Source organism: Elgaria multicarinata, chromosome 4, assembly GCF_023053635.1.
Source record: "Elgaria multicarinata webbii isolate HBS135686 ecotype San Diego chromosome 4, rElgMul1.1.pri, whole genome shotgun sequence".
NCBI lineage: Eukaryota > Metazoa > Chordata > Lepidosauria > Squamata > Anguidae > Elgaria > Elgaria multicarinata.
The window spans coordinates 84,207,163-84,226,671 of record NC_086174.1 but is presented as its reverse complement, the minus strand read 5'-3'; the positions used below and the strand labels follow the sequence as shown (position 1 = coordinate 84,226,671).

At 41.8% G+C, this 19,509-nt stretch overlaps 1 protein-coding gene across 4 annotated transcripts in view; it reads right to left on the bottom strand.

Moving 5' to 3' along the window:
* PTPRK (protein tyrosine phosphatase receptor type K) overlaps nucleotides 1-19,509 on the bottom strand; it is a 389,066-nt gene that overhangs the window by 26,972 nt on the left and 342,585 nt on the right. For all 4 annotated transcript variants that reach the window (XM_063124699.1, XM_063124696.1, XM_063124697.1 and 1 more), the window contains 3 exons: nucleotides 11,643-11,803; nucleotides 2,678-2,862; nucleotides 874-961 (listed from right to left, as the gene is read on the bottom strand). In XM_063124699.1, coding sequence (XP_062980769.1) covers nucleotides 874-961; nucleotides 2,678-2,862; nucleotides 11,643-11,803 — 434 coding nt within the window. The remainder of the gene's footprint in view (nucleotides 1-873; nucleotides 962-2,677; nucleotides 2,863-11,642; nucleotides 11,804-19,509) is intronic.

The window sequence follows — 19,509 nt, the reverse complement described above, 5'->3', positions numbered from 1 at the left end:
GGGGAAAACAGCTTTTCAGAGAGACAATTTAACATTGAGGCTATGTTTGGACATCAGGATTCCTGACTTAATAAACTACAATGTGAACAAGCAGCATGTTGGTATATGCAGCCCATTTGCTTTTTCCATCATGCAACTGGATAAACAACCAGGAAGGAATAGCTTCATATTATATCTCGATCCAGATTATGGTTAAGTGTGCCCAAACAAGCTGGACTCATACATCAAACTTTAAACTTTATTATTTAGGTATACTTAGCCATAATTCTGGGATAGAATGGAACGTGAAGATATTCCTGGTTTGTTTGCGTGCTTGCATGAAGGGAAAGGGAAATAGACTTCTAATTCACACTATGTTTTATTAGGCCATGATTCCTAGATTAATTTGATCTCCGAATATGGCCACAGTCACAAAAGGTACGACCAACTTCCACTGGAGTTTTTTTTCTTGGGTGATTGTGTTCAAATGTAACTTGACAGCCGATCCTACATTATGAAGTACGAAGGCAGTAAAAGTAACAAGAGCTGGAAATACTGCACTGTGCAGAGAGCACTTGACTGAACTGATGGGAGTGGCTGACTTTATGTACAACACATTAATATTTTAAAAGTTTAAATATATATGCACAACATACAGAGCCAGTATTATACAGTGGTTAAAATGACAGATTAGGGAAACCTGTTCAAATCTCCACTCACCCATGATGTTCACTTGGTGACCTTTGACCAGTCACCATTTTTCCAGCTAACCTACCTCACAAGGTAAAAGGGTTGGATCAAATGGTATTCTGCCTGAGCTTACTGGAGGACAGGCAGTATAAAAATGTAATAAACATATTTATCAACATGATTGAATACCCACTCTTAACTTACATGCTATAATGTTTCCATATCTATTCTTTGTTCTATTTTGATCCTTTTTTGCCACATCCCAAGAAGCTGATTGCCCTTCAAAGAAGCTCTTCAAACAAAAAAGGGAGGGGAAGGAGAAAAATAAATTATATCATTAACGCATAATTTTGAATTTAACATTTTAATAATTTTAGCACATTTTGTCTTTACATTTAAAATATGTATATTTTTTCCAGTATCAACACGTATAATTAGGGATGGAAGTATTCTGCTCCCATTAGAACTTGGTCTGGAACACAGCTTCTGGTGGGGGCAGAAGCAACCCTGGAATAAATCCAGGGATTGCTGCTTTTAGGAAGGTTTGGGGTCAATCCACAAATACAAGAATGCTTACAGTGGGAGAAAATTGAGATGTTTTTGCTTTCCCCAATTTCACCCTCCTGATATAAATAACATCAAAAATTGTCAAATTACAAATAGCTAAACATGCAAAGAAAATATTTCTCAGTCAAATACTATTTTTATCACAATTGTAAAAGCAAATTCATTATTTCTTGAATGAAACATAACAAAATAGGCTTCCACGATTGGGACAAAGTGGCTTTTAACCAAGCATTGTCTGGTGAACATTGTTTGCCGGCTGTCCTACCTGGTGGGAATATTCTTCAGAATAAGAGCTTGGAAACAAAATAGTCATTTGTGTTTAGTGGTAAGAGAGAGGGTTTTTTTTCTAATTCCCCCCTACTGCTCACTAATGGATGTTATCAGAACAGATACACAGTAGCAGTTATCCCAATGGGCTGCCTTTTTCTGAGAAGCAAACTGACCAAAAAGCAGGTCACTAACAAGTCAAATACGTTCAATTCTGTGTGGTTTAAGTAATGGGTCATGGCCCAGAAACTGAAAGAAGGGATTAAGAGAATTCTATACATTTTCCTTGTATAGAAATAGCCATCAAGGTCACAGCTTCAGATCCAGGGTAAAGAGAAGCTATGCTTTGCCCCATGCAGATATTCTTAAAGTCTCCTGCCACCAGCCCTTGGACCAAAAACCTCTGCAGTTAGAAAATATATAAATTAAGGATCTGCATCATTTTTTTTTCAGGCCACAGGTATAGTTTATGCATACTGTACTTACAGTGTATATCTTTTAAGCAATGACCATTGAGCACATGAACTGATCAATGTAAGAGTTAGCTGAACCAGACCAAGTCTTATCTGGTCCATCATCCTACTTCACACAGTGGCCAATGAGATTGTGCTGGAAAGCTCACAGGTGGAGTATTTATTTATTTATTTATTACATTTTTATACCGCCCAATAGCCGAAGCTCTCTGGGCGGTTCGAAGCTCTCTGGGCCAGTTCGGCTGCTAAAATCTTAATATCCTCCCCAGAGAGTGATAATAACAGCTTTAAGATCATCTCCAGAATGGTATTTCCATTAAAACTATTGGTTTAAGAGTGTTTAAAGAAAATTTCCTTCATAAAGTGGAGTACTTCTAATAGGGAGCGTGTGTTCCTGACAGTGGCTCCTCATTTGCTAATTGCAGATAGCAAGCAGCAAGTAATATGATTGCATCAGCCCCCTCCCTCGTTCTGGATCTTTGTAACATAGCAGCTAAAGCAGTGGAACTTATCAGTTATCTTTAGAATTCATTCCCTCATGGCTTAATGAGAAGTGGTCTTTTAAAAATTTAATCCCATTAAACATTCATTTTAATTTTCTTGTAATTAAGAACTTTCTTTGCAAACACAAAGCTGTACTCTCATAGGGCCTCTCCCTCCTAAGTCAGTTGTTTAAAAAGTCACTGCTGACTTCTTTTTACCTCGTATTCTTCTTTAAAACCGTAGCTGTCAGATGTTTTCATGAGGTTAATATGCTGCAGCAAATCAGCTACTCTGATAGCAGGATGTAGCTGGCCTGTTTGGTAAGGAGACTCTGTTCCTTCACAGAGATAGCGAGGCACATCTAACAGGCGACTTGACTCCGCTGTTGCACTGTGGTTTTCGTCTGTGGTTATAGGATCCCAGAGAATAAAGCAGTGTTCAGTAATAGTGAAACTTAAAATATCTGAGGTATAGTCCAGTTTTAAATTAGCTTGCTGCAGCATTCTGCAACATTTTTGGCTGCAACTATTTGCAATTTAACAAGAATGCATAAGTAACAAGTGTATTCACATTTTATTTATAAAACATTGAGCTCCACAATGCACACGGCAAAAATTCAAATTCACTGTCCAGCAGGAAATTATCCCCATTTTCAGTTTAAGTTGGCCAACTCTAGTCAGCACAGCACAAACTCCAGCTCAACTTTTGCTCATACCTCCATAGATCTCAAGGTTGCTTATGTCATCATTGCAACCTTTATGTGCCCCCTATACTTAATGATTGTGCAATAGCTTCCCATTATTCACGGCCTTTGTAGTTATTTGGCTGTCTTAAGTACTCTCAAAATGGGCTACAGGCTCACCTGCACTTGCTCTCTGTATTTCACCTACCCTTAAGCATAAGATGAGAGAAAGGGCTTCTGGCAAAGTTGGCAAACCTTGCTTGGACCTAAGGCCTTTATACATTTTATGGCTACCACATGGAGACAATCCATGTACCTTTGGAGATTTGTAGTGGAAACACAAATCTATCTGGTGAGCCATTACTACCAAACAGCTTGCCCTGAGGATAACAGCAGGCATGTGGAACAAGTTTAAGTGGCTTCCCTGTGGTGGTCACTATCTATACGTTGTCCTTGGAGAGGTTCAAAGGGTATTTTCTCTTGTTAGCTATATCCACCACTTAAGAATTGATGGTCAGGCACTGGAAGCAGAATGGTCAACTAAATGGACCTTGGCCTTGTGCATCAAAGCCAATTTTGTGTTTTGTTCTTATGTATGTATTTCTAGTTAAGCCAGACGGATGGCTTTTGACAGGTCTTCTCAGCAACCCTGCTCCATTTATATCTGGCAAATTTCTTATGATCCAACAGTAAAATTGGATCATGTACTGCTGACTTTGTACACCAATGTACAATGTACACATTGTACATTGACAATGTACACCATTATTATTATTATTATTATTTATTTATATAGCACCATCAATGTACATGGTGCTGTACAGAGTAAAACAGTAAATAGCAAGACCCTGCCGCATAGGCTTACAATCTAATAAAATCATAGTAAAACAATAAGGAGGGGAAGAGAATGCCAACAGGCACAGGGTAGGGTAAGCAGGCACAGGGTAGGGTAAAACTAACAGTATAAAGTCCGCACAACATCAAGTTTTAAAAGCTTTAGGAAATGTACAATGTACAATGACAATGTACACCATCATGTACATTGATGGTGCTATATAAATAAATAATAATAAAATGTTAACAACAAAAACTTAATGTGTTACAGTCAGAATACTACATTGTTCACCATAGCCTGTGACCATACACTCATACAGTAGGATTAACGTGTTCAAATACAGCTAATGAACCTTCATTATATCAACTGAAGCCCTGCTCCGCTGAGATAGGCCATGTTTAAATTTAATCAGCGGTTAGATGTAATGGCTTAAGAGTGAATACTAAAATCCATGATAGAACTCCGTCTTAGTTGTTTGCTAGCCACAGTTGCCACAGCCAACACCTGTTTATTGAGGAAATATATAAGGAAGAACTACAGGTGCTATTGAAGTGCATGACAAAGCTTTGAAAGATAATTAGAAAGAATATGGTCAACCTCTGCATTTATTTAGCGCCTGTATATGAAAACAGAAATTACATTCAGTAACAGATGATTTGCATTCCAAATGAAAATTTTGGAATTTACTTTCTCTGCCCTGATCAGCCCCCATCAACTAGAAATACCTGTGGCTTTGTACATTGATTGTATTGAGGGGTCCTATTTTAAAATAAACACTCATTTCAGTTTCTAACAAAAATCAAAGTCAGATTGGCATGCTGAAAGAGCAATCATGTTCTTTTATGAAAGTAAATAACTCTGCTCCTTAAACCGTCCCATGATGGCATGTTTTTTTTTTTATTAGAAATGGAATACACACACAGCACAGCTGAACCAAGCACCACCATCTTGGAAATAGTCAGTTACGCAGTACAGTTACAGTGCAAACTCAGCAGTATTTAAGGGGAAGCAGGTTTATAGGGAGAGAGCATGACCATGATGTCTTGAAGTCTTTTATTTTAAGTACCTGTATGCCTGAGCAAAAGTCACATCTAGTATACATAGGAAAAGCCAAGTATTAAAGCTATTGTTATTTTAGACCCTGTGTGTCATGGAAGAGGTTGGAATTAAATAGCTCATCTTTTTAAGCAACTTGTAAGTTTTTAATTTTACAGTGAACTTTATTAAACCAACAAGTGAATAACAATTCAAGGACACATTAAATATAGTATTTCATTCTCTATGGTATAGAGTATCCAAAATCTCCTCAATGTCAGCTTTACAGTGTCTCCTCAAATACTTACCAGTTATAGGGACTGTTTCCCATTGAAGCATAAAAAAGCAAATAAAACGTAAGAGCCATATTTGAAGCCTGCCTTGTATTAGAAAATAGTCGAAGCACTGTGTAAAATTTGTAGAAGCTTCATAATGGGGTTAAAGAGAGTAGCTTCTACAGTTTTGTAATGATCTAGAAATCTAAATAACTTTGCTATTTTGGACTAAAACATGCTCATGCACATAGTTCACATTATACTACCTAGACAAAATACTTTTTGATTGTAAAATAACAGGAGCAATACACTACTAGAGACCACATGTATGAAATGGAATGAAGTATCAAATATAAAAAAACAAAATGAAGAATGAGTAATAGCATCAAATACCTATATTCAAGTACAAGCATCCATGAACTCCCAACGAAGGCATTTTGCCTCACATAAATTCTGTTTGTCAACGAACAACAAATGAAAACCACACTGTCATGTGAACGTGTGCAGAAACTGTCAGGCCGCCTTTCAGTTTTGCCCTGGGGTTGCTCTTCACAGCTGCCTGTCTCACTAAAGTTCTAACAGATTAACCTTTGCATGTCAAAAGATTTGTTTCACTTAACTGAGTTGGAGGTTTTGATAGCTCTAACGTCAAATCAAATATACTTGTTTAGTGACTATGTGGCAGTAAGAGCTGATGAAAAGGATTTGGAAAACAGCACCCAATCAGTGAGTTTAAATTTACTAGTTATTTAGAGATGCAGATTATAGTCTAAGATTGTGACGAATGCATTATTAAATAACTGAAGACGAATGTGAGCCATCTGATATATGATTGCATTTGTACATAGGAGTCCCACTTCCATATACTTGAACAGCCATAAAGCCCTGATAGGACTTTAAAAAGTGTAGTGCCAGGCTAGGATTAAAGAGACCAGAGTTCAAATCCTTGCTCACCCATAAAGCCTATTGGGGTAACTCTAGGCACATAATTCTCCTCTCAATCTACTCTATCTCCCCAAGTTGTTTTGAGGATAGAGTGGGGTGGGAATGTAAACCATGCATTCCACCATGAGCAACTTAGAAGAAAGGCAAGATATAAACAAAAATGAAATTAATAATAAAAAATAACTTGTTCAGTGCACATAAGGTAGATTTGTATGCCCATATTTCTTGAACAACAGTTCCCATGCCACATGACCAACTTTTAAAAATTGAGAATACTTTTAAAATCAGTTTATGATATGGCATGGGAGTCTGATGTTCAAAGGGGTCAATCAAAAGTCTCACTGGGTGTGCTCAAGCTTTCAGACGCACCTAAAATAGCTCTTCAGATCCTGTCCAAAATCTCTCAGCTTGATCTATTCTCAGAAAGCTATCATGATAAAGTATATGAATTCCAAAACACTTTGTATATTGGAATCTATATTCTTTATTCCAGGTATTGTACATTTATAAGCTGTAGTTGGATGTTATAACTATGCTCAGATGAGCTTTATGAGTCTAAATCGAGATCCATTCCAACTTTGATCCATTCCAATATAATTTGTGGCTAGGTTTGGCACTGAAATGGCCTTGGTTGCACTGCTGGAAAAGGAGAGTGCTAATTTTCTCTCTCAGTGGTATCCTTCTGGGTTCCCTCCTATCTGGAATGTGGATTGTGCTCAATGACCTGGTTCACATGTAAGAACAATCAAGAGTATGGGCTTTTGTAGTTGAATTGTGGTTGTTGCTGAATTGTGGGTTATCATTATGTACGCTGCCTGAACTACAGTCTAACTATGGGCTATTCACCACGAACAACCCAAAGTTAAACCATGATGTACATAATCTACAATTCAACAAGAACCCGCTATTCAACGGCAACCCACTAATCAACTATTCAACCCATAGTCTGGGCTGCCATTATATGTGACCAATAGTCACTTTTATCCAGTGCTAGGAACTATAATTTGACACCATAGTTATCATGCTCCACAGAGTTCTATCTTGGCTTCCATGCTGTTTTAAGATCTACATGAAGCTAAAAGACTGGAAACATGGACTGAAATGCCATCAGGATGCCGATGGCAGTTCTACTATTTCATATATGAATCAGGAAGGGCAGTAGAAATGCTGAACATTGGTAATGAGTTTAAAATCCAAAACCCACAATTAGTCAACATATTAATTAGGACCAATCAAAATGCCATAAATGATTGTGCAAGTTTTTGAGTTTTCCAGAACTCTTAAACAAGCTATGTAATATAAAAAAATGCAAACCAAGGCATGGGGGAAGAACAGAAAAATCAAAGCAGTAAGCCAGATGTTGTGTCCATGAGGCCTGCAGTTTAAACCCAATCTAAAAATGGAGACTGCAGACTAAACAAATTAGTCACTGGTAGGAGTTTCAGGTATCAGATTATACCTAGCATTCTGTGGCAAAGAAGCAATGGCTGATCCGGTTTCTGAAAACATAAAAGGACAGCTGTAGCCCTTATCCAGGCCAAGATGGAAGTACTATTACTTGAATTTTTGATGACCTAGGTATGTGTGTGCATGTGCTATTTGGCCTACTCTAGATGGGGTTGAACCCCTTAAAGAGCAGTGGCAGATTGGGATTGCTGATAAATTTGGGCCTGACAATGGATGCTCAAGTAGCATCCATGGCGGAAAGCACTATTCACTGCTTAGCCTGGTACAGCAGCAGTGGCCCCTCCTAGGCAGAAATAGCCTTGTTACAGTTACCTACACTCCTGTAACAGGTTAGATGATCTCAATGCATTCTAATGGGGCTGCCCTTGAAGATGTTTGGAAACTTCAATTGGTTTTGTACATGTATCTAGATTACTAATTGGAATGAACTGGTTTCTAAACAGAGGCCAGAGTACTTAAAGGACCTTCCACCCCCGCATGTTTATTTAAAACATTTCTACCCCATCTTTCAAAATTCCAAGGCATCTTTCACTAGAAAAGGACCAAACTAGCTTAAAAAGAGGAAGTTGGCTTTCAGGAAACATTTCAGGCCATGAAAAAAACCCTTTCATTATTAATGTTCACAGAAAAATGAATATTTGGTGCTGCCTGGTAAAATGAATGCAAGACTGAAAATACCTGAATATTCTGCTAACAGCTGTCTATCTTTTTCAATTTGAAACAAGCTGCTTTGACACACAATAAATATATTTCTTGACAAGAGTTATAAAACCATGCAAGGAATGAAATCCATGAAGGAAGAGATTATGAAGGACTAGGTCCTCACCTAACACAGCAGTCGGCACAAGCGGATCATTGGGCACTGCAGGAAAACAAAGCTCATGAAAAAATACATTACCTTCAATTGGTGCATTTTAAAAATAAATAAAGATCTTTAAAAAGTCACACAGCAGTGTCTATTACCCCTTTAGTGAAACAGAGAATACACAGCCTGTGTTGCTTAAAATGATGTTTGCATTTTACACAGGGTAAACAAGGCAGTAAAATTATAGAATGGCTAATTGGGCTGAACTTGGCCACCTTGAAGCATTTCCTGCTTGATAGTCGCAGACCAAAATCTCAGGTAGTTTTGGCAGTGCAGCTTAGAATGGAACTGCTGCTCTCAGAAACAGCCTAAGTACAGAATATGGCTAAAATGCATTTGCGTGAAATACTTATGGAAGATAAAGTGCAGCGGTATCAGATCAAGGCATATTCATCAGCAAATTCCCTGATAAAAAGTAGTGGAACATCATAAGCACTTACACCAAAAAGTGGGAACTTCACTCTTCAGCAATTAAACTGTATACTTACTAAAAGTCCATGTGCTTATAAGGAGAGGTGAGCTTTTAAAGTCTCCAAATTCTCCAAGGAGAAGAATTGCCAACTTCTCTGAATGACAAGGGCTTTGCATGGCCCAAGCAAATCTTTCTCTGGCTAAGAATTCTAGGAGCTGTGACAGGTAAAGTTGGCTGCTTTGTCTGCCAAACACACCATCAAGCCTCTTAAAATTAATCCTATGCAATGTAATGGAGTTAGGTTGCTCCAGTACATTCCATAAGGCCAGTTTTAAGAGGCGCAGGGGCCAAATCTAAGGGAGAAGAAAAAGCTACTTCTGCATGTGGAGGATGCCCCCTTATGCTTGGATTTGACCCCTGCAGGGCCTTGTACCAACCGGAGAAGCAGTAGCAGAGCGGGGGGCTTCGCCTGCCCTTAAGGCGGAGGCGAAGAGGATTGGGGGGCCAGCGGAGCGTGGCGGAGAGGATCGAGGTGAAGGCGGATCCTTCGCCTCGATCCGGAGCTCCGCCGGAAAGGTAAGTGGGGTTTATCGGGCCCTGCTGCTGTCGCTGTCGCCCATGAGGCGACAGCGGCAGGGCCCGGTACCCCCCCCGCCCTCTTCTCCCTTACCTGCCTCTGTCCGCAGTCCGCCGCCGTCTTCAATTGAGCCCGCGGTTCCACCAGGAAGTCTGGGCTGCTTGCGGCCCAGACTTCCTGGTGGAACCGCAGGCTCAATTGAAGACGGCGACGGACCGCGGACGGAGGCAGGTAAGGTCCCCCTCTCCCTTGGTCCCTTACCGGGCTCTGCCGCCGTCGCCGCATGGGCGGTGATGGCGGCAGGGCCTGGTAACCCCCCCTATGGGGCGGGGAACGGAGCTCCGATCCAGATCCGGAGCTCCGAGCGGAGCGGGCACAGGCGGAGTGGGGGCGGGGCGGAGCGGCCCGATCCGAAAATGGCGGATCTGAAAGTGAAGCGGAGTGGGGGGTCCGTGCACACCCCTAAATAAAGTAATTTGGATGGGGAAATATCCTTCAGGGAACAAATCTGAGGTTGAGGGGTGAGGAAGCCACTCTTACAAAGTCCTTTACCAGGCTGGTGGTGTCCACCTCTGTGTACACACGCACACACCGGATTTAGCTCCCATAGTGACCCCCCCACAGGAACTATTAGTTCCTAAGGTGGTAGGGGAAAGGGAAATGGCTCCCAAGATGAGGGTAATTTTTGCAAGTCCTCCAATTGGTTCAGAAAACTTACCAGAGGTCATTGTCTCTCCCTCTGTCTTTGGGAAGAACTCTCTAGTAATTTCCAAATGTATCTATGGTGAGCTTTGGGAAGATCTATCAATGTGGTCATCCCAAACAGTACGTCTATCCCACATGGAAGGCTTTAGAGCATACATATATGCACAATCTGTTGATACCAAGTCGCAAATAGAATACTACTGGCTGATTCATTTCTCTCTTGGCCCATGAAAAAAGAGGCAGTGTATGCGATTTTCTTCAAAATACAAGTGTCGTGCTTGCTATATGCATCAGGTAAACAGTAGGAATAACCAGGCTAGGAGAAAAGGTTAAGGCTCAGAGTCTCACAATTCCATCCATTTGCCCTGAGAAAGAACTAGTGAAACAATTGTTTGTGGTAATGTCTCAGACAGGAACTACACTACTAAAGAAGGGGTCCAACTGATAATTTTGTACTTTACTTCTTCCTTTTGGAAGAGCTGTTACATTTTACTGTATTCTTAGAACTATACACACCAGCTTTGTTTGTATGGTAAGTTAACTTAAGGATGTTTAATTCTTTTTCTTGGAAGTTCAACTTGGGAAGAAATCCTGTAATAGAGTTTATTTACACATTACATTTTTATGTGTTTCTCATCTCTAGAGCAGTATCCCATTGGGGCCTTCTATGCATGGCCAACCCTGCTGGTTCTGGTCTGTCCGCAGCCAGCTGCTTGCGTGCCACAAAATAGTGTTTATGGGGACTAGTGCCAAAAGAAGTGGAAATGCTTGTTTCTGGAAAGGTGGGGGAGGTCGACGGAGCACTGCCCCTTCCAGAAATGAGTGTTTTCGCTCATTTGGGGGCTTGCAACAAGAAGTGCTTTATTGCGTCATGCAAGCAGTGGGACTGCTTACAGACTGGGACTAGCAGGATACTGGTGGTCCCAACTGGATACTGCCCTTGCTTACAGACTGGGACCAGCAGGATACTGGTGGTCCCAATTGGATACTGCCCTTGCTTACAGACTGGGACCAGCAGGATACTGGTGGTCCCAATTGGATACTGCCCTTGGTCTCCAGCACATATTAGGCAAAGAAAGACATGTTTCCAAATAAAGTGAAAGTGAAGCCAGTAAGTAGCAACTCTGGAATAATAAAAAAAAATCAGTTGCTGCCTCAGAGGAAATTATACTCTTTTCCTGGTACTCCATAAAAGTCTACTTCACATTTCGCTGTACTACGGTCACCCTCTGGAATTTTTTTATCTGCAAATAGGACAAATTCTACATAATTCACATAATTTTTGTTTTAATATCTTACTAAATACAGCAGCTATGCAGAAACAAATTAAGATGCCAGCTTCAGTTACAATGAGCACTTTTAATCTCTGCCACAACTGTACTTACATCTGGGGCTGAAATTATGGGAGTCCATAAAGGTGACCGAGAGAGGATCCTCTGCATGAAGGGTGCTCTGATCAGCGTAACTCCTATCCATTGCATTCACCATATGGGTCATTTCTTGTCTAGTGTTTCCCATTGCATCTTTGCGTTTCTTAGCAAGTTTGCTGCCCAACCAAAACCAAAAGAAAAAAGTAAACAATGAAAGTCATCGTAATTCTACTAACTGCTAAGCAACAGCTTGTAATAGTAGCTAAGTGATACAAAGCAAATTAGGGTACAGTTCTATGTGTTTAGACAGAAAGAAGAAATACAACTCTCAGCAAGCCCCAACCAGCATGGCTGACTGGGGAACTCTGGGAGTTTAATGACTCCCTTGCCCCATCTAAACATCCATAGGATTGCACTCTAAGAAACTCACAGCTTGATTCTAACCATATACTCAGAAGTAATTTGCAGGAATTCCAATGGGGCTCACTTTCTAGGCAGGCTTAGGATTTCAGCTTTAGTTTTGCAAGTTGCCCTTCAGATATTACAAAAACAGTGCAATAATTCTAACTACTTGTGCACTGGTGGTTCTGGGACAGCTGCCAGTACTGAAGCTCCTCTCAGCTGTTTCTTGCACAAGCACAAGTTTATACATTTCAGTGATTCAAAGTTGTATTTCTGCCATTATTTTATTTCTGATCAAGATCCTATTTATTCTGTAGAAATGTTTTCATTTATAAATTCGTAGTCTTCCTGCAATACTGTTTTTATGCACAATTATACCAATATATACAAATTAGAAACAAAACTACTTTTTATCTAAACATTGTAATTGTATCTTACATACCAAGTTCAATCTACATTTTGATAATTCATTTCCCTGTTTTAAAACCTTGACTTATTTTACTGCTAAGATTGCCTAAAGTATGCAAACAGCAGCAACGAAAGGAATACAGTTCTGTGCATATTGAGGTTGCTTTTCATAGATTATCTTTCAGTTTTCCTGAAGCATGACAAATGGCAAATATTTCTACTTCTTTACTGTCTTTTTATAAACAGAATTCTATACTGGGAAACTGAAACTCTCATAGGGCCTGGACTGTGCATGCAAGGGGATACATAGGAAGCTGCCTTATGCAGAGTCAGACTATCAGTCCTTCTAGCCCAGTATTATCAACACTGACTGGCAGCAGATCCCCTGGACTTCAGGCAGGGTTCCTTTCGTCGCCCTACCTGGAGATGCTGGGGATTGAACCTGGGACTTTCTGTATGCAAAGCAGGTGCTCTATCAGTGAGCTATGGCCTCTCCCAAATGAGTGGGATGCCAGCTCTTCCCATGTGGATGGTATCCCTCCTATCAGTGCATACTTGTGAGGATGTACTGCCATATGCAGGGGAAGAGGTTAGACTGTGGCCCAAGCTGCAAGCAAACTGATTTAGATTTTTCTTTCTTTGTGTAGCCAGACATTTGTGAGGCACATCGGTGGTATGTCACATATAAGGAAACAATACAGCACACCATCAGTGTTAATTAGGCACACAGAACTCCTACAGTTGCGGTGAAAGGCAGAGCGCATAATAATATCACATTGATACACTACCGCTTTTATACCAAATGTCTATTTCCAACTTTACAAACACAAATAAGTCACCCCAGTGATAATATATCATGACACATACTGTGTAGTAGTAACAGGTTGGCATACTACATACTATGTGCGCATGACACACATATTAAAAAGTTCTTTCCCCCCTTTTTTAAATCTTTATTTCAAAATGAAATAAAGTTACATTGGTGACATTGCAACAAGTGTGGCGGTTATTTTTTTCAGGACAAACACACATACTTGCAAGAATATATCGGGCAGAGCCTTACATTGTCTGTATTGTATGAATACATTACCAATTCCAGTTTCAATCAAAATTCAATAATTAAGGTGGTCAGGGGTGTGATTAAGTAAACAAGGGGGCTGGATGTACCAGAAGTTCCATTAACATAATTGACAAACAGGGACCATATTTTATCAAAAGGGTCATGTCTCAGGTGGCCACACAAGGCCCTGCGATGATATGTTAGCATTTCAGAAAGAGCTATGTCCCACATTTTCCCTTTCCAGCCATTTAGCGTGGGGCCCTTCTTAATAGCAGCTACAGTTGTCATTTAATGGGAAACTGCTCAAAGTAGTCTTTCTGGAACATTCATAGGTAAGTAACAGACACATAGGGAAAAATTGTCAGTATGGCCAAGAAAAGGTACCTGTACGTTCATTTCATAAATGTTCTAAGATGTCTATATTATCCTGTTATAACTTTGCAGGGCTTACTAAAAAGGAACGCAGCTGTGTTTAATCTTGTCTAGAACACATACCCTTAGAGAAAAATCTTGCCTTGAAGCCTGAACAGTTTAAGGGATGTACAGACTCAGTGGGTAAGGCAACATGATATGGAACCATTTAGATCCTAGAATTTAGCACTGATAAGACCTGCCCAAATTGAAAACTAAAGCCTTCGTATGTGGTTAGAGAAACCATGTGTATGGCCACACAAACCACACTACAGTACTTTAGAAATGCTAGGGCATTTCTTTTCCACAATCATCTGGAAGCAGAAACAGGAAAAGAAACAGAGGGTCCACACAAGCACTTTAAAAAGCATGGTATTTTCGAGCAATGCCCATGGCCAAGACCGTTCTAGAATGCTTACTCTAGAAGAACTTGTAATTTCTCTTCAGAAAAGGTCCTTTCTAATGTTAACTGAAAGCTTCCTGTTTGCAGAATCTGCTTGTTTTACTGCTCAGTGTGGTTGGGGTGTTAGTGACAAAACGGGACAAAACTAAGTAAGGGACAAATGAAGCAGCAAGCTGTAAGCGGGAAAGGTGGAATCTGCAAATCGGAACCTTTCAATTTCAAGGAAGTTATCCAGAAAAACTTCATTGGTATTTTGCCGGTCCACACTGGCAGGCTAGAGCTATACTTAAACTTTTAAGCAATAAAAAATCACCAGTTAGATCTGAAGAAACACAGAATGACTACAGACAAGACACTGGAATACAATTATTTCACAACAATTCTCCCTAAAAAGTGAATGAACAAAAAAATGGAAATTCCAGATTAAGCAACCAGAGTGATTAGGCTTGAGCTGAAATGCCTGCCCCCAATTTGCTACCTCATTTGTGGGTGACAAACTGCAGCTGGCCATTCTGATGTGGCCTGCCCAAACAGTTCCAGTAAAAGGGATTTACCATGGCAGAAGCAGGGTTGTAGTGCCATCAGACACTCATCTCGACACTAGCATCCTTCTTTCTCAGAGTATTTCTGTCCATGTGTCAGAACCCTTTGGGAAAGAAGCCCTGCTCTTGCCTGTTCACCACCAAAGACTCGAGCAGAGATGGTGGGTTTTAAGAGAGGGCAAGGAGGGATCATGTCATGGTACATTCTCACCTCGCCTCCCCCAGAACAGTGTGAAGCAATTTGCAATGCCCAGCCCTGTGCTCATTTTGCCTATTTTGGGGTACATCTTCCCCAAAATTGGGCAAAGCCCAAAATGGAATGAAAGTAACCCAGCCTTAATGTAGAAACAAACATTTAAGAGAAAGCGAGGGGGGAAGGGATCCCTGCTATGTAGAAACAACCTTACTGTGATTAGCCTATACAGCAGGCTGCATAGCCTTGCAAAATTGGAAAAGTAATATCTAGAGAAGGTAAGCATTGTAGGAAATGTTGGGACTGAAAAAAAGCATTTTGCTATTTGTTGGTAATATGGAGCTTTGTAGTCTGCAAGCAGGAATTTAGGGAGTTTGGGGGCAATCTCCCATCCCATTCTTATACTGTCTGTAGTGAGGAACAGTTTCCCCCTTAGGTACAAAACCTTGGATCACCTGAAGAACTGCTCTGTTTGAAAGTTGGTATAGAGGTGCACTCATGAAGAATTCCCTCTCATGTGGCCGACAGTTTTTGGGGGAATTGTTTTAGAAGTCTGAACAGATTTAGCTGATGTATACTGAAGATGAAATAGGAAAAACTAGTGCCAAAATATCACCCATACATATAACAGACATTCTCTGCCTGACCATTCCAGACATTCTTGCTTTCTGGACAGTTTTCTGTCAGATCTTGAAAGAGTGGTGTTTTTGTTTATTGTGGCTGTAGTTTCTAATGTCTTATAAATAGACATCATTAGTAAAAAGAAAATAGGTTATGTGGAAAATAATTTGGTGGTATTTTTGCTGTAAGATCATTGAACCCTAAATGGATGCAGAACTGTCCTTTGCCTGGCTGGGAAACTGCTCTGATCCTTCTGAAGGAATAGTTGGATGAGAATATCAATGCAAGCAATACATAACTGCTGTTTAAAAAGCGATGTAAGTTGAACACAACCATGGGACAACTCAACATGGAGCTGGTCCTGGGGGTGCCTGCAAATTTAGTAAACAAGATGGCTGCTCACTCAACCTGCACTGGCTGGCTGGGAACATGTTTGTCCCACCCTGAATCAGTAGCACAAGAAGGGATTTGTCTTTCAGTGCTGACTAGTGCTGGATGGAACAATTGGGTGGGAGGTAAGGCTGCCTTTAAAGGCTGACACCATCTCTCTCCAACAGTGTTATGACTTGTTGTGACCTGCATAACTTTTTGCATGTGGGGTGACTTAGTTCCTCTTGTGGAAGGTTCACTCCAGAAGTTTTGGCCTACAACTCCCATCACCCATAGCCAGAATATTCAGTGGTGATGGATCATGGGAGTTGTAGGCTAAAACATCTGAAGGACCACAAGTTGCCCACCCCTGATTTAAGGGGAGGAGGCAAAGAAAAGTATAGATCAGTTAGTTTACTGATTTGGCACTTGGTTCACTAAATTTAAGTAGATTTTGCATCAAGGGATAGGAAGCCCATCATGGCTTAATTTACCTGTGAGAAGCTGCAGCACATGCCATCTGCCATTATGAATATGCAAACCTCAGGCAGGGATTGCCATGGCTTGTTGTGTTGTGCAAACTGAGGTGGTGGGGGTTATTTGAAGTTTAAACAATCCTCACATAACCCTAAAACGTGAGTCCTGTGAGGGTTGTTTAACCCTCAAACTGCCATGCCGTTCATGTTTGCAAGACACAACAAGTTTCAACAACCCCCAGCTATGGCTTGTATATTCATAATGGTGTATGTCATGTGCTCTAGGCACCCCAAGGGTTAATTAAACCATAGTGAACTGTCATGTCATCTGAACCAGGCTACTGTCAGGGTAGTAGTAAGGATATTTAATAAAATTGTGGTCTACTGTTATAGCCAATTACTGCCTCGTGTCTTCACTGGAGAGTTTAGAGGAAAAATCATGATGTGGTGTTGTGTTGCTCCATATACTTGTCCTTACAGCACAAGTAGCATAAAATAATTTCTTTGATGTTGCCCTCTGCACACATACACACACAAAAAGCTCAAGTTAAAGGAAGCCAGATTCCAGCTGGACATCAGGAAAAACTTCCTGACTGTTAGAGCAGTATGACAATGGAATCAGTTACCTAGGGAGGTTGTGGGCTCTCCCACACTAGAGGCATTCAGGAGGCAGCTGGACAACCATCTGTCAGGGATGCTTTAGGGGGGATTCCTGCATTAAGCAGGGGGTTGGATTCGATGGCCTTGTAGGCCCCTTCTGGCTCTGCTATTCTATGATTCTATGAAAAAGAGATCCTCAGTGAACCTCTATTCACAAAGTTCACAACATATGCCTTCTTTTCTTGTTTCTTTAATTTTTAGCTTTGCTTGCTAGCTTGCTTTGCCGGGCTGTTTTAACTTGCAGCTTGCTACTCAGTGTCTGCAGCTGGGGACTGTACTGTGGCAGGAGCCTCACCTGGGACTGGACTGGCTCAGGGAAGAGGCTCATAAAAAAGGACCAGCCCTGCTGAGGGTGGCGTTCTCCCCCACCCCCACCCCCGGGTTGGTTTGGATATAGGAGGGCTGCCAGGCTCTGTGTGAGAGACAGGCCTGTGACCCTGACCTAGGGTGAGAGCCTAGGTGGGGGTAGTTGTGGTATGTGGGGTCCTCCCCTGAGTGAGAGTCAGGGGAGGAAGAAAGATAGGAATATAAGTTAAGTGCTCCAACCAACGGGATTGGGGGGTTAGGATGTAACCACTCATGAACTTCAGTTATTGCCCTAATCTTTGTTACTGCTCCTTAACCCTTCCCTTCTTTTTCTCCCTTTCCCGATCTTTTTCTCACATTATTTTCCTAAATTTCTGGGGTAGGGGTTGTTAAGAACCAGGATGTGCCAGGGTGGGAGGGAGGGTAACATGGAGTTAGAGGGTGCTGCCATAGCGGTTGTCATGGGCAAGGGAAGGTATGGTACAATGGGGAGGAAATGTCATCAAAATCGTGGTGGAGTTAGATAGCTACAAACCATTCCCCTCTCTGACCCCATCCCCATCCCGCAGGATCCTGGTGGACTGGCTAATGTACCCTCTGGCCTGGTTGTGGTGCTGGTGAATGCCAGGTCGGTTCAAAACAAAACCTCACTCATCCATGATATGATCGTAGATGAGAGAACCGACCTGGTGTGCATCACCCTGGGATAGGCTGTGAGGGTCTGTACCTTGTGCAGGGCCAAGAGACAGATTGGGGATACTATTGGTGTATCACCCACACTGCTACCCAATGGATTCCCTGACCGAGCTGACTAAGATGGTCTTGGATGTGGTGTTGGAAAACCCTAGGACCTTGGTCCTGGGAGATTTCAATATTCACACTGAGGCTGCCTTAACAGGACCAGCTTTGGACTTCATGGCCTCCATAACAACCATTGGGTTGTCTCAATTTGTCATCTGCTCAACACATAGGGCAGGGCATACCCTTGATTTGGTGTTTGCCTCAGGATGTGAGGGGGGTGGTCTGGATATTGAGGGGATGGAAATTACCCCATTGTCATAGTGAAATTTGGTCTCACAGAGCCAGTCCCTCCCTGCAGAGGTGGGGGACCCATTCAGATGGTCCGCCCCCGGAGACTTACAGAATCCGAGCGATTCCTGAATGCTTTGTGGGAATATTCAGTAGCCAGCACTGGCGATTCTGTCGAGGCTCTTGTTGCACTATGGAATGCCGAGTTACGAAGGGACATTGACACAATCGCTCCTGAGTGCCCTCTTCGACACTGTGGAGCTCAGAAGGCCCCCTGGTTTACTGGGGAACTTCGTGCAATGATAGGTCAGAAGGTGGCTGCTATTGATTCAGAGTCTGATGAGGTGTCCAGTGCATTGTCTTATCCTGTTTTGTGGGATCAGTTTCAGTTTTTGGAGCCTGAGGATGTGGACAAGACGCTTGCATCTGTTCAACCCACCACATGCTCTCTCGATCCTTTGCCCATCTTGGCTTGTTCAAGCTAGCCACAGGTGGGATGACCGACCGGGTCATGGGGGTGGTGAATGCATCACTGCGTGATGGGGTGGTCCCTGTTGCTTTCAAGGAGCCAGTGGTGTGCCCACTCCTGAAAAACCCTCCCTTGACCCAGAGATTTATGTCAACTACCCTGTTTTTGAGCAAGGTGCTCAAGAGAGTGGTGGCGTCTCAACTGCAGGCGCTCTTGGATGAAACTGATAATCTGGATCCATTCCAGTCTAGATTCAGGCCTGGTTTTGGGACAGAATTGCCCTTGGTCGCCCTGATGGATTTCCTCCTCCTCCTCCTCCTCCTCCTCCTCCTTCTTCTTCTTGAGACAGGGGGAGTACAAACCAGTTACTTCTTCTCAATCCCTCAGCGTTTTTTGATACCTTTGACCATGGTATTCTCCTGGACCGCCTTTGTGAGTTGGTAGTTGGAGGCACTGTTCTACATTGGTTCGACTCCTACTTGCAGGGTTGGCTCCAGAGAATAGCATTGGGTGACTGTGCTTCAACTGCATGG